Source organism: Etheostoma spectabile, chromosome 4 (genome assembly GCF_008692095.1).
Source record: "Etheostoma spectabile isolate EspeVRDwgs_2016 chromosome 4, UIUC_Espe_1.0, whole genome shotgun sequence".
Taxonomy (NCBI): Eukaryota; Metazoa; Chordata; class Actinopteri; order Perciformes; family Percidae; genus Etheostoma; species Etheostoma spectabile.
The window spans coordinates 11296769-11311442 of NC_045736.1; the positions used below are offsets into that span (position 1 = coordinate 11296769).

The 14674-nt window shown below is 37.7% G+C and overlaps 1 protein-coding gene and 1 long non-coding RNA gene across 3 annotated transcripts in view; one reads left to right on the plus strand and one right to left on the minus strand.

Annotated features, from left to right (window-relative positions):
- LOC116687766 (uncharacterized) overlaps nt 1-14674 on the plus strand; it is a 60227-nt gene that overhangs the window by 23384 nt on the left and 22169 nt on the right. The window contains exon 4 of the long non-coding RNA XR_004331628.1: nt 3771-4054. This is a non-coding gene — a long non-coding RNA (uncharacterized LOC116687766). The remainder of the gene's footprint in view (nt 1-3770; nt 4055-14674) is intronic.
- igfn1.3 (immunoglobulin like and fibronectin type III domain containing 1, tandem duplicate 3) lies at nt 2240-13857 on the minus strand. Of its 2 annotated transcripts, XM_032513363.1 has the most exons (24): nt 13520-13853; nt 11395-11468; nt 11088-11210; nt 10845-10981; nt 10594-10693; nt 10449-10490; nt 10321-10366; nt 10053-10236; nt 9819-9932; nt 9509-9671; nt 9071-9343; nt 8484-8963; nt 8257-8381; nt 7905-8046; nt 7467-7760; nt 7064-7360; nt 5794-5973; nt 5537-5665; nt 5141-5449; nt 4962-5047; nt 4656-4848; nt 3748-4044; nt 2870-3196; nt 2240-2768 (listed from the first exon to the last, which is right to left on the minus strand). In XM_032513363.1, the coding sequence occupies exons 2-24, from the start codon at nt 11444-11446 to the stop codon at nt 2764-2766; spliced, it is 4098 nt and encodes a 1365-aa protein (XP_032369254.1). In that variant the 5' UTR covers nt 11447-11468; nt 13520-13853; the 3' UTR covers nt 2240-2763. The 2 variants fall into 2 exon arrangements, with proteins under 2 accessions (XP_032369254.1, XP_032369253.1); XM_032513362.1 differs by lacking the exon at nt 2240-2768 and having other exon boundaries at nt 2835-3196; nt 13520-13857.

Sequence of the window (14674 nt, forward strand, 5' to 3'; positions counted from 1 at the left end):
ACAGTATGATTTAAAATCAGCCAATATGTGTATCACTACAAGCAATTGCGAAATACTATTGGCATGTGGTTAGTGGCTTTTAAATGTCAAAGCCTATTACTATAAACCCCCGGTAAAGAGTTGTGTCTAAAATAACAGGATGCCATGCGGCCGCTGATATAAGTGTGTCCTAGGACCTAATACAGGAAGATGCTCAGTTGTTTGCAGGTTTGCACTTAGATATGCACATTGCTTTTAATCATGAAGGACTTTCCATAATATCATCTCAAAGCATTGCAAACACTTACTCACAGTAAAAGAGAAATTTGAAGTCATGTGACAGTTTGCAAAGCACAAGCGGTACATGTGAAGTTACATAATGGCAAGGCATAATAAATTCTTCACAGTAAGTCATGGATATGGAACGTAATACGTAGCAAGTACCAAGCTAGTTTGTAGTCCAGTACTGGTTAAGTAAAGCTTAACAAAATTATTATAAACATAATTACTTGATTATTGTGTAAAAAAACAAAAAACTAGGCCATCTTAGACCTACTGTATATAAAAAACAATTTGAACTTTAGCTTTCTTTGGAGAGTGTTCTGGTTACAGGATGATGAATGGTTGGATTGTACCTGGAGTCAACATGTAATATGGACAGAGACAAGGCCAGTGCCTGAGTCTGTATAGTGACATTTTGGAACAGAAATTGTAGCCAGGACATGTTCTTGTGGTTGGTTGTTTGTTAGTGGCTCTATGGATGGCAACATCGGTCTGTTGGGCTGACACTTTGGTCCAGACTGAAACAACCTTTAAAGGGCCAGTGTGTAACGTGTTTAGTTGTTCATTCTCCAAATCAGCCTGTTCACAAACTTGTCCTTTTCCGTAAATATTTACCACCACCATTAATTCCAAGTATTCCTTTTGGCTTGAAATTTTACATTTGCATTTGCATGAACTGGGGTAGAGGCTCCATATTTAGGTGCCATCTTGAAATATGTTAGCCGGTAAGGAACATACAGGAATTACTGCTCCGCCTTTCGCATTTTCTCTGTCACATGATAAACTCACAGCTGCTGCTAATCTGCTAATAGGTGTCGTTGCTTCCTGGCCCCGGCAAGTTTGAAGAAGGAAACATGTAGGACCACGCGTTTTCTAAATCCAAATTTCAGGAACAGGAGTCTTCTTCTTCGCCCAGAAAAAGGATATTGAAAAGAGCAAGAGAACAGCTTATTGAAGCGTGAAAGCTACCGTAGTTGTAATACGTACTTTGAACAGCGTGGTGCGAGACAGACCTTTAAGATAGATTGCCACCATCATATTGACATTTTGTTTCAACTCCTTGCTCTATCCGTCCCTATCACGCTACCAACAGTGAGATTGACTCCCGTACCGCGGGGCTCCTGATAAATCACTTGACCCGCGGGAGTCCCGAAAAATCTTCACCCTCTAGTTCATAGCGTGCAGTTCACTGTGGCGCAGACCACTCCTTTTCTCTGTTAGTGAGTCGGGAAGCAAACCTTAAAACCTAACTTTACCTTTAATGATATTAAACAAAGACAAATGTTCTCCGTTCGTCCTGTAATGGTCATAAATTGATGCTAGAGAAGCCTACTTCCTTGTTTATAGCTGCAATTAATAAAATGCAGAGGAGGAGAAAAGAGCATTGGCCATTACAATAATCATCTGTTGAGTGTTTGATGGTAATGTATTTGTGCCTTAGAACGTAATCAATGTGAAACGATAAAATACGGTAAAATAAGCTTTTATTTTTCTCTGTTAACTGTAAAATGACAAATTCAAGTACCAAACATTTGGTCTCAACATTTGGTCAAACACTGCCTGAAAATACTTAGTTATGTTGTAACCTTTGTTCTCTGAGTGAGGACTCTCTCTCTCTCTGCCATACATATGGAATAAGTAACAGTATAACTGTTAGTTATACAGGAGAGAGGATAAGAGAAGAAAACCTTTCAGTGCTCGGTTTTTATTTTGGGACTTTTGATTGAACAAAGGGCTATTTTTCCAGTCTTATTTCTTAATTGTAGTTCTCTGTAAAATAGTGTCACACAATCTCATCTCGATCTCGTGAACCCAATCTCGTGTCTCGTCTCGTGTCTAGCTGGGTGTCTCATCACACCCCTAGTGCCTATATACAGCCTTACAGAGCCACTAGAGTGTCTGTAGACGCTCAGTCTTGGTATATATTAAGTTACCACCTCATGACTACATAAGGATTAAAGATAGACAAGTGAAACAGTTCACTGTTGCACAGGGAAAGATTTATTTATTTTGGCACAGTGATTGATAATACTTGACATACAAACACTAAGACATACTCAGTTAGACATATTGTCATATCTTCAATTTCCCATGAGGTAAGAACTTCAGAGAAGACAGCTCATTTTCTCTTACTCAGAACACAGCAGAGGAAACTATAATTACAGCTCAGGGAAAAAAATTAAAGGTGAGCAATAACCCGTTTGGGTGCGAGATTAGCATATCATTATTGTTGAATCTGGGATGTGTCTTCTTTGCATCCACTAGATAAATTGACTTTAAATACATTCATAAACTTTGCACTCAATTACAAAAAAAATCAAGTTTCACAATTTAAATCTGTCTCATTTGTTAATGGTGCTTGAAAACATTTGTGGATAGTCATCAAGAGCTTTTCTGTTTCTGTTTTTTTTCTTCTCCGCCGTTGGCAAAATGGCAAATCCTTTATATTCAATACTTTAAATAGAACAGGCATCTTCAGGAGTTAAGGCCAGCTGCATCATCCTAATCTAAAGAAGGAGGGAGATTAAAGACATAATGTTAATGTTCAAACATAAACCGGAGAATTAGAATTCAAAAATGTAACAAATCTATTTGATTGTGTTTTTACCTTCAACAACAAGTTTAGTTGAACACTCTACTCTGCCCAGAGTGTTTTCTGCAGTGACTGTGTAATCCCCACTGTCCTTGGCCCCAACTCGGAGTATCACCATAGAACAGACCCCACATGTGTTAGTGATGTAGTAGTTAGTGTTGGTGTTGAGGCTAATGTTATTCTTGTACCAGGTAACATAAGGTTTGGGGTTTCCTGTCACTGCACAGCTCATGTAGCACTCGTAGCTCTCTGGACTTTTGTGCATTTTCAGTGGAACAGAGAATGAGGGAGGGGTCTCAAAGTTGCAGTTTTTAGAGACAGGAAGGTTCAGAGAAAAGGTTTCTGGAGGGAAGAAAATGGAAACAAAAGTTAAAAGGGTGTTAATATAAGAATATGCAGCAATATCACGTTAAGGCCAACAAAATTGTCATTGATATTCGACATTGCAGTTTGCCATACAGTATGCTCTCACACCTCATTTTGCCACTATAATATGTCATATTTATGTCTCTCTCCCTCTCTCTCTCTCTCTCTCTCTCTCTCTCTCTCTCTCTCTCTCTCTCTCTCTCCCCAACTGGTTGTGTCAGATGGCCACCCACCTAGAGCCTGGTTCTCTCAGAGGTTTCTGAATGTTAAAAGGAAGTTTTTCCTTACCGCTGTTGCACCAAAGCTTGCTCTTGGGGGGAATTGTTGTGTCTTTGTAAATTATAGATCGTGGTCTAGACCTACTCTATCTGTGAAGTGTCCTGAGATAACATCTGCTATGATTTGACACTATTGACACCCATTTTCAGTTGATTGTCTGACTAACAAACTAAATGTTTCAAATCAGCACACAATTATATAATAATAGTATTATTATAATATTCATGCATCACATTTGTTAAACCTGCCTGTTTTTCTCTTCACTTCCCAGATGGCGGACTCAGTGGGCTCGGAAATCCCCATGTCATTCTTGGTATAGACCCGGAACTTATACTCCCTTCCCGGCATGATGTTGATGACCGTGAACTTGTTATTGAAGAGACGGTCTGCCACAGTCTGCCAGTTTCGCTTAACAGAATCGTGCTTGGTGATCATGTAGTGCAGCCGGTCGTCTTTCGTCTCATCCGGAGAGGGAGTCCAGGAGATCGTCACTGTTCCCGACACGTTCTCCTCCAGCTCCACAGGGCCTGGAGGCTTGGGGTCATCTAGTAACAGGTAGGATAGATTATTAATGTCTTGCTATTAGTCATGCTCTCCTTAAACCTTCCATACACATCCCTGAAGTCCAAAGTGTACAAGAAAATATAGTATACCTAAGACTTGATTATCTTTGCACACAAGAACATAAATATTTTAAAAGGTTAAATTAGTAATTCTGTAAATTTGAGTACCTCTTTTGTTCCATTCAAAAACTAAAACAACCTCATATCACAGTGCAAAATCATAAACCCATATAACTTTTATTTGTTATGCATTAGTCAGAATTTTATTTTTTTATTTTCATCAGTTGATATTATATCAATATATGAGGCTAGATATCGTCTTACATTTTGGATATTGAAATGTCGCAATACAACACGTGTTGTCTTTTCCTGGTTTTAAAGGCTGCATTACAATAAAGTGATGTACTTTTCTGAACTTACCAAACTGTTCAAGATGTTATTATTTGCCTTTACTCACTTACTCATTATATTGTTTATCAAAAATCTAATTGTGTAAACATTTTGTGAAATTGCCTACAATATTGCTGCGATGTCGATGGATTTGTTCAACAATTATTGTGACATTTGAATCTCTTCATATTGTCCATCTTTACCTGTGACTCTTATCTCAACACTAGAGGTCTCCTGACCGACAAGGTTTTTGACAATGATTGTGTAGACCCCAGTGTCATGGCGCTCTGAGGAGGGGATCATTAACTGCGATGACGTGTCTGTGTTGCTCACTGTCACATGCTTGGGAACAGAATGACCGTCCTTGAGCCATTTGATAGCTGGTATTGGCGAGGCCTGCCAACAACAGGAGATACAGGGCTAAGATGTGGGTTTATACATTTTGGTAGAGCAGCAGAGAAGTGTCAGATTTTTTTGTGCCTAATGTTTGTATGAATATTATACTGAACCTTAAAGTTGAAGTTGATCCGAGCAGAATTCCCAGCTTTCATTACCACAAAGTTCTTCATTTTTTTGTCAGTAAATTGTGGCCGTACTGTGAAAATTTGGGGAGAGTTTTAACTGATTAAATGAAGGTAAAATGTATCAAATTCTGACTGCAGACAGTTCACAAGTTCCACTTACTCACCTGGAGGAGGCATTGCAATGATGTAGTTGTCCAATTCTTGAGGCTCACCGTCTCCACCCTCATTGGTGGCTACAACTCTTACCCAGTACATGGCCATAGACTTTAGACCCATAATAGTATAGGAGGACATAATGATAGCATTGGAGTTACAGCGACCCCATTCCGGGTTTTCTGCTGGTCTGAGCTCCACAAAGTATCCTTTAGCCTCGTCTTTGACCGCTTCTTCCTCCGTGGGTTTGGACCAGCCCAGCGATAAAGTGGAGTATGTGGAGTCTGTCACCTTCAGGTCAATAACTTTACCAGGGGGCTCTGAAAGTGGAAACATTTAAGCATAGAGATTTGAGCACTTAAGCATTGAGATGATAACAATATAGCTTTCTTTGGCTTATTACTTACTTTTTGGATCTCTTGCAAACACAAATTCAGAAGGCGAACTTGGCTCTCCCGCACCAGAAATGTTGATAGCTGATACACGGAACTCATACTCAATGCCTTCCACAACATCCTTCACTGCATACTTTTTCTCTGTTGGCATGGCAAAAGTATCATTAAGATTATTAAGTAGACTATATATATTTTTTTAAATGTTCTAATATATTATTTTAACTTTTTGTAATCTATACTTGACAATGCTACATCTATAAATCTTGTACCTTTGATGGGCTCATCGAGTGGGTTGACATAGCCCCACAGATTACTGCCTTTCTTCCGTTTCTCTATGTTGTATCCCAAAATGTTGGTTCCTCCAGTATTAGTGGGTGCAGACCAAGCAAGATTGATACAGTCTTTGAAAGCACTAATAATCTTTGGCGTAGAAGGAGGTCCAGGGTAGGCTAAAAGAAGGATGAAATAGAAGAGAAAAAAAACTGTCACTTTTTAACTGGCTCACACAAAAAAGGGGGGGAATCTCTTGGCACCTCACGATTCAATTCAGAGACCAACGATTCGATTCTAAACCAATTATCGATGCAATGATTTCTTTTTATGTACATTTCCATGCGTGATTTAAAAAAATAAACATATAAATCTGAGTTTGTTAGATCTTGACATAAACAGTGGTGCTCATAAGTTTGGTATGGTGAAGGCTATGTGATGATGTGGCGTTTTTTTAATCAGTATTTTAAACTTTATCAGGATGCATAGTAACCTGGATCCATAAAATAACTGGCCTTTAAAAAAAAGGCATTCCTGCCTCCATGGGAATTTAACATAGGGGTGGGTATAATTATGCCCCCTGTATTTTAAGGAAGAACATTTATTTATTTACGATACATTATTCATTCACAAAGAAAATTGGTGTCCTTAAAGGCTGGATTTTTCCTGATTTTTTTAATTAACGCATTAAGATCAATATCCAAAAGATTTTTTTTTTTTATTCGTCTTTTTAGTCAACTTTATCATGGGTTCCTAAACTCACGAGCACCACTGTACATCGTTTTTCACACACAAATTCTAATGAAATGTTTTGTCTACTGAGGTTTTTATTTTGTAGTCATTCCATGTTTAAGCCTTAAACATGCTTGGGAAAGTTGTCACCTCTTACAGTCATCTTCCATGTCAGAGGCTCACTCATGTTTAAAGGTGGAGAATTGGCCTCTTAGAACATGAAACATGAGGTGGTCACATGCAGTGTGCTAAAGTAGATCAACAGTCTATATGTGTTTTGCCTAAATATTTTACTTATGTCTTATCAGATCATGTGTTAGAGACAAAATGTATTTATTTTTTCCTTTTCGCCATTTTTTTTTCTGCACTCTTGCCTAAACTCGAAGTTTAGGCAAAACCTTTTTTTTGTTAATAATCAGTTATTAACTTATCAGAATTGAGCATCGAATCCTTCTAGAGAGAATTGCAATGCATCTAAGAATCAGTTATTTTTCCCACCCCTACAATACATGTCAGTGTGCTTGCAGGAAGGCTCACCCTTTGTCCCTGCCTGAATGTCATCCGTTTCCATCATTTCACTGATGCCTTGATCGGTTTCCGCCCTGATGTGGTAGCAGTACTTTCTTCCATGATCCACATCAATGTCCCTGTATTTAGCCTCTGGGCCAATCTTGCCTAATTTTTTCCAGCTGTTTCGGCCAATTTGTTGGCGCTCCAGGATGTAGTCTGTGATAGAGGAACCGCCGTTGTCTTTGGGAACCCTCCATTTGAAGTCAATGCAAGCCGCCGAACTTTCAATGATATCCACAGGGCCAAGGGGTGGTGTTGGTATATCTGCAGTACAACAAATTCATAAGGAACAATCACAGTCATAGCCACATTTTGTATTATATACATACAGAAGAACATGCAGTTCTTAACATGTAGCGTACAACGATACCTAACACAATGAGCTGAGAGATGGCCTCAGTTGTTCCACATTCATTTTTAATCTTGATCTTAATTTCTCCTGTGGTTTTGCGTTGGCACTTGGTTAGCAGCAGGCGGCTGTGTGAGGAAGATTTTTCGATTTTGATATGGTTGTCCTCCAACAGCTCTTCACCGTCGTTATACCACTGGATCTTCATGGGCTCCCGGCCAACAAAGGATAGCTTGAAGGCTGCATCTTTCCCAGTTTTGATTATGACAGGTTTTATGAACTCTGTGAGGTCATCTGCGTTAATTCTTGGAGGATCTAGCAGGAAAAAGATTTTCTTTTTTTTTTAACTGGGACTTTTATTGCTGAGCAAAAAAGAATATTGTTTTACACATTTTCACAGTGGTTACCTGTTTATGTTGCTTTAGTTGGAGTATCTCAAATTAGTTCTGATTACAATACCTTCAACAGTTAACGCAGCTTCTGTTTTACGCCCATCAGCTTCACATCGGTACTTTCCAGAATCCTCTTCTTTGCAGTTCTTAATAATTAGTTTGCGGTAGGTCCCATCTTTAACAATACAGATATCATCTGTAGCTGTTATCTGAAATACACACACACAAACACACGCACAGAAACACACACAAAGTGAAAACCATACCGGTGTTGTTCTTGCTTCTGGTAACTGATGATTTGCTTTTTGGTGGTTCATGCTGATAATGCATTATGACTGAATTACTTCATAAGAACACACTCCTAAACGCACTTAAATCTCAGAAGCTTAAAGATGAAAGCCATACCAGCTCTTTCTCACCTCATTCCCATTTTTGTACCAGGCTGCATCCCAGTCCTCACTGCTCAGCTGGCAGACCAGTTCTGCATCACTACCAATGATTGCGGTTACATCTGACAGTGCGCTGGTGAAGTATACTCCTGGGTCTGAATGGAAATACCTCACATTACTAACCTTATTGTTAACTGGAAACAGGTATATATAAACAACAAAGCAGTACAGTGTAAATACTGTGTGCTGATGCATACCAATGACTGTTTCAGGGACAAGTGGGCCTGCTCGCACTCGCTTTCTTTTCTCTTGAACAGTCTCCCCTTCTTCAGCATCTTCAGCAGATGCCTCTCCCTCCTTTGCTTGTACCTTTTCCATGGGTTCTGATGATGCTGCACCATCTTCTTTGTCATCTTTATCCTCTTCCTCCTCAACTGTGGTTGCTTCTGCTTTATCTGCGCATTCTCCAGCTTCCGCCTTTACCTTTTCATTTGCCTTTGCCTTTGCTTTGGCTTCTGCTTCGGCTTTAGCTTTGGCTTCTCTTTCCGCCTTCTCAGCTGCAGCTGCAGCAGCTGCTGCTTCTGCCTCCGCCTTTGCCCTTGCAATCAACTCCTCCCTATCTTTCTGTACCTTAGCACGTTGCTCCTCAGCAATCTTCAAAAGTTCGGCTCCACCACCACCTGCTCTGGTTGTTTTGCGAGCTTTCTTCTTTCCTTTTGTGGTTGGTTCACTGTCAGCTAATACAAAATACACAGTACCGGGACATGTTTAATGCTTCATGAGACATTTTCAATATCTGAATGAACAGTCTGAAAAGATCCAATTTCAAATGTGTAAAGGGTACCTTCCACTATAAGCCAGGCATTGCAAGAGTTTTGTCCAGTCACAGCCGCATAAATTCCTTTGTCCAATAGCTTGCAGTCCTTCACCACCAATGTGTGAATCAGCATGTCTTCTGACACAATGATGTCATACTTGTCTCCTTGCTCTACTGGGGCACTCTTTCCCGTCCAATTTATCTTTTTCAAGGGATGTGAGATGACACACTCAAACACGGCGTCTTCTCTTTCCTCTGCTTTCACATCTTGAATCTTGACCAAGAACTCCACAGGGGGAACTAGACGAAGCACAAACATATTATTAAAAGCCTAACATGGAATTTTGAATTTCTTGTCACAAGACAACTCGAGTAGCAATTGTATCTCTTTTTGGAATGTGGTATTGGCATTGTGTACACATTACAGTCAAGTTTTTAGATGATTAATTTGGCATATCATCTTACGTTTGAAGTCAGTTGAGAAGATCTTAACTCCATCAACCTCCACTTGGTATAATCCTGCATCGTCTGGGTCAACACCATTGATGCTAAACACAAACTTCTTTCCCACTTGCTTCAGTCCATGTTTTACTTCTGTATCCATATCATACGGAATCATAACTCCATCCTGTTTAAATGTAAGCAGTCATAAACGTTGGAGCAATATGTAGTGTGCATGTGAATGTGTCCGTGTTGCAGAATATCTAACACGACTTTCAGTGCTTTTGTTTTCACCATTGAGAAAACAGTTTATATTTAAAATGAAACATCTCACCTTGAATATGAAGATTTTGCTTGTAGGGTCTTTCAGTGTCATTTCAAGTTCAAACTCTGCATCACCATCACCTTTCAATTCAATGGGCTTTAGGTTGCATAGTCTTTCAACAACCTGTAGTAGTTGGAATCAATAAAAAAAAAAAGTTTTATAGTTGTTGTTTTTTATATATAAATATAGATGCCAGGCTGTGTAGGTGCATTATATTTACATTTAGATTATTAGAAGACGTACCTTTTCTTGCTCTTGCTCCCTTTCCATCTTCTTCTCACTTAGTTTTTTTAGCATCCCACGAAAATCAGTGACACCATACTGAGCACAGATGGACTCATAATCTTTCTTGTCTGCACTCATCAACAGTTCCCAAAAACGTTCATCAATTTCCGGTTTCTTCTCTTCTTTTACGACAGGGTCAACCCTACGGAAAGGAAAAAAAAACTTGAAGGTAGTAATCATAAATAAATATCATGTACTTTTTCCCATTGATAAATCTACTACTTACTTATTTTTTAAGGCCTTTTTGAAGTCCTCAGGTGTCTGTCGAACAGCTGCAACAAAGCCAGCAGCAGTTTACAACTTTCATTCAATGACTGACATTGCATTGTTATAGATTAAATGTAAGCTGTGTACCTGTTCTTGTTTCCTGCATGGCTCGGGTCTTCTTAAAGCCAACTTAAATGTAAGGAAAAAAAGGCAGTGAAGTGAGACAGATGCTATTCTTCTTAATATTTAGTTTTGGTTTAATGGAAGAATGGAATAAAAGTAAGTTACTGACCCTCAATAATATTAAGCGTAGCAGTTACAACCGCTTTTCCATATTCATTTTTGGCAAAACACTTGTAGGTATCAGCTTGATCCGCCGTTACATCAGGCATCTATCAATCAATACATGATTATCAGTATTTTTGCAAAAAATGGTGCAAGGCAGCCTACTGATCATTCTGATGTATTTATAAATCGCCAGTCTTCTTTAAATTTTGAAGTTACTTGTAAAAGCAATCCGTGACACATAGTTAGTAATCTCACCTGTAGTTGGTATTCATCAGAATTTGTATCATGGACCATTTTCCACCTTTCGTCATCAATTTCTCCATTATTTCTCACCCAGGTCACAGTCGGTGTTGGTTTGCCAGTAATGACTGCTCTGAAGACTGCACATTTTCCTAAAGAAATGGTAACAGGAACGTACCATTATGTTATTATCTTAGATAAAAAACATCAGGAAGAAGTTTGGTTGTGCACGTGATTTGTGCTGGTATTTTATCTTACCTTCTTGAATAGTTAGAGCAATGGGTTTCCGAGTGAAATCTGGGGTGGCCATGCCTTCAGGTAGTTCTTCCACATACTGCGTGATCATAACTCCGGGCACACTTGACTTCTTTTTAATTCTCACTGGCATTAAATAAGATAAATTGCATTACTTACACACGTGAAGAACTTATGTATGTGTGACAGCTTTGATTTAAGTTCATATGTCTCACAAAAGGCTATCCTTTATGCATTTAGTTTTTATCACATATTATTGTTTGACAGTAATTTGCTGTCCAAGATGGGTATTCAAACTCTAGTTACTTACCCTGCCCTGGAGCAGTTGGCTGCTCCTCTTTAGCTTTACGTATTTTAAACATCTTGATTTAGACAACAGCTTCTCTGTTAATGCAAAAACATTAGAATGTGGTTTTAAAACACTCACAGTACTTTAATTAGGCAACACTGTTTAGTTTTCTTATGTACAATTTTAATTGGTCTTCACTTTGATGGTTGCTTGGATTGTATAATAGGGTTATCTTCTCCCATATCAATCAATGCCCAACATATACTAAAATTCCAATGTAGTCTGGAGCTGTCAGCATGGCTTGACTACTGTTACTAACCATGAAAAATCCCAGTCTGACATGCAGTTAATATCTTCCAGATGGTCTGAAAATGTAATGGGTATCACTTATCATTGCTTTAACTAGTGGCTTAAGGCATTATGCCCGCTTTTACAACACAATACTGATGCATTTTTTAGTAAAGCCTATCCTTTGAGAGACAGTTAAGATGTAATGAGACACAAATTATTCCTCCCTTCAATTACTAATCCCTAATTACAAATATTAAGGTGTATGCTGTGTTTTTTGACGTCAGTGTTAAACCATGAGGGTAAGATCTATATTGCAAATGGTGTTAGGATATCTGAGTTAGTAACTCTATCTGTCCAATAGGCAGGCCTAATTTTCAGGTAATAGGTCACATACCTCATAAAACATCTATCGTGAATCAGGAAGTGACGCCAGTGACTGACTGCAAATGTAGCATTAGTCATAACCATCTTTGTATTTATGTTTTGCATTTTGTGGTTAAATATTAACCTCTTTTTCCCTTTTTCTTTCTTCCATTTCATATTCTATTGTCATTAATTCTAATTTCTTAAATTATAAAATGGTAAATGTTGATGATCAGATATCACCTCAATCATTTTAAGTAATTCCTAATTAACTTCTCCGAAAGAGTTCAGTATGTCAGCTCCAGTCTCCACTCGCCAAAACAGTGTACGTGGAAAAAATCAAATACTCATTTCGGCAACTATGGAAAAACAAACGTACACCAAGGTACTAGTTATTTTGTAATAAAGTAAAGTATAAAGTACTTTTGCAAAATTTTTAATCTCAAAGACTGAAAGAGCCATATAAGCAAAGTGATGTATAGCATCATGTGTGTAAAACTTACTAAGCGTTTAATTCAGAAATATATAAGTATATATAATCTAATTTAGATTTCATTTGAGAGGTTAGATTACACATCACTTCTTTATATACCAGTATGTGATAAAAACATCTTAAAGGCTCAGTTATAAACTAATATTAGCATTCTGTTAATCTTCATTTTTAAGATCTCGTTAGTCTGACAGAGCCTTTCTTTCTTGGATAAAAATGTATAATCACTTATACTATTAACGTTGAATTTAATTAAAATACATTATGCAGAGTCCTGACAGTTGAAGTGTCTGCATATTTAGCAGTTTTGCACTCTTGGTGTACTGCTGTGACTGCTTTGAAACTATATTTGTCCGAGAGAGAAAATAGCTGCCAAGGGTGTAAACTGATTTATGAATGTTCTGTCAGGCCATGTCCTAAATCTCAGAGCAACATGGTATAGCAGTGCCTATATTTTTACATTGTCAGTTTTTTGTGATAAAATACTAAATAGAATACCACATTAAACCTTGACAACGTACTGTGGCAAACCACTTGTGGCAGGAGGAAAGTGAAGGACCAATTTTAGTTTGAAAATCAGTTACCACTACTGTCTTGCACTTGCTCAATCATTACTCTGATCATGAACTTTTGACTCTTTATAGTATTATATATATATTATATTTCTAATCATGCTTAGACAATTCCGCTTGCCAAAAAAACATGTATCATAAACAACATGTTTACAGCTCATCATATTGTTTTTTATCATATTACATTTCAGAGATACTGAACTAATTTAAACTGCTGTCAGCATTCAATAAAAAATCTCATTTATGCTAACTAGTAAGGTCTTATTACCATGTTTACCAAAGGTTAATATACAGTCAAATGTAAACCAGTGTCAGATAAGCACATATAACATATACATATTTACATAAATTGGCTAACAGAATAAAAATGTTGATGAAATTACATATACAGGTATTAGGAATTTCCACAGTATTCGGAAAATTGACTTACTATTTATTTTTCAAGTGAACGGTTCTCTTGATGTCTGTTGCCGGCCAGGTTCCAGCTGATTCCTGAGTGTGGGCTTTTCGTTTTGAGAGGCAATGAAGTATTTCAGAGACACTCAGAGCAACCTAACCCAGTGCTTTTTTCCACTGTAGCTCCTGGGGATAGGTTTACTGACATTGACATTGGCCTTTAAGTGCTATAGGTTCCTGAAAAGGGGGCACTAGAGGGAATGCAGGAGGGAAGCTTTCTAATCCCTCCTTCAAAAGTGGAATTTCAGCAGCAGGGTGTATTTGGCTGCTCTTATTAAAAAGGGAAGTCTCCTGAGAAGTGACATAGAGGTGTCATGGGCTGAGCTGCCTCTCCATTTGCTTATCTGTAGATGTAGGCTGCCTGATGGTCATCCCAACATTTAACAAGAGGTAAGTGTCAATTAAATTCCAATTTCTGTTTGTTTGTTGAAAATGGTAATAACAATAAATGTTCAGAAATGTTTGAATGAATGGATTTCAGTCTATGTCAAAAACAAGACAATTTGCATAGATGTTCCTGTTTACTTATGACACTGGACATATCAGACAATAAGTAAAAAAAACAAAAACCTAAACATTCTAATACTAATGAGCCAAAGTTATGTTTTACTGTCTTGTTAGACTGAAACAAAACATAAAAGTTACATAGTAGCATGTACAGTATATTATTTAAATATATATATATATATATATATATATATATATATATATATATATATATATATATATATATATAATTATAGCATATGTAACATTGTAATAGGCACTTTACTTTGAAACTGAGAGGTGTCATCCTGCACTGGTTTGACATGTTTTAGCCCAGGCTGCAACTGTTGGCCCTCTCTTTTTCAGTGACTCTAAACTTATGTCTGACCTTACAAAAAATATGCCTAGGGAGGTAATACAAGAAGACTGGGCATAAATTATTCACATAAAACTTTATGAAGGTGAACAAGTGGTATGAATTTTGATACTCGCTCGCTTTGATCAAAGACCACCGTATATGTTCAAGTTTGTCATCATATATGTAGACTGTATACATCTATATATATTTTTATTTAGTTAGTTACTTGATTAGTTTTTTTGTGAATATGTATGTCTGGTAAGTGTTAAGAGATATGCCGCTCAG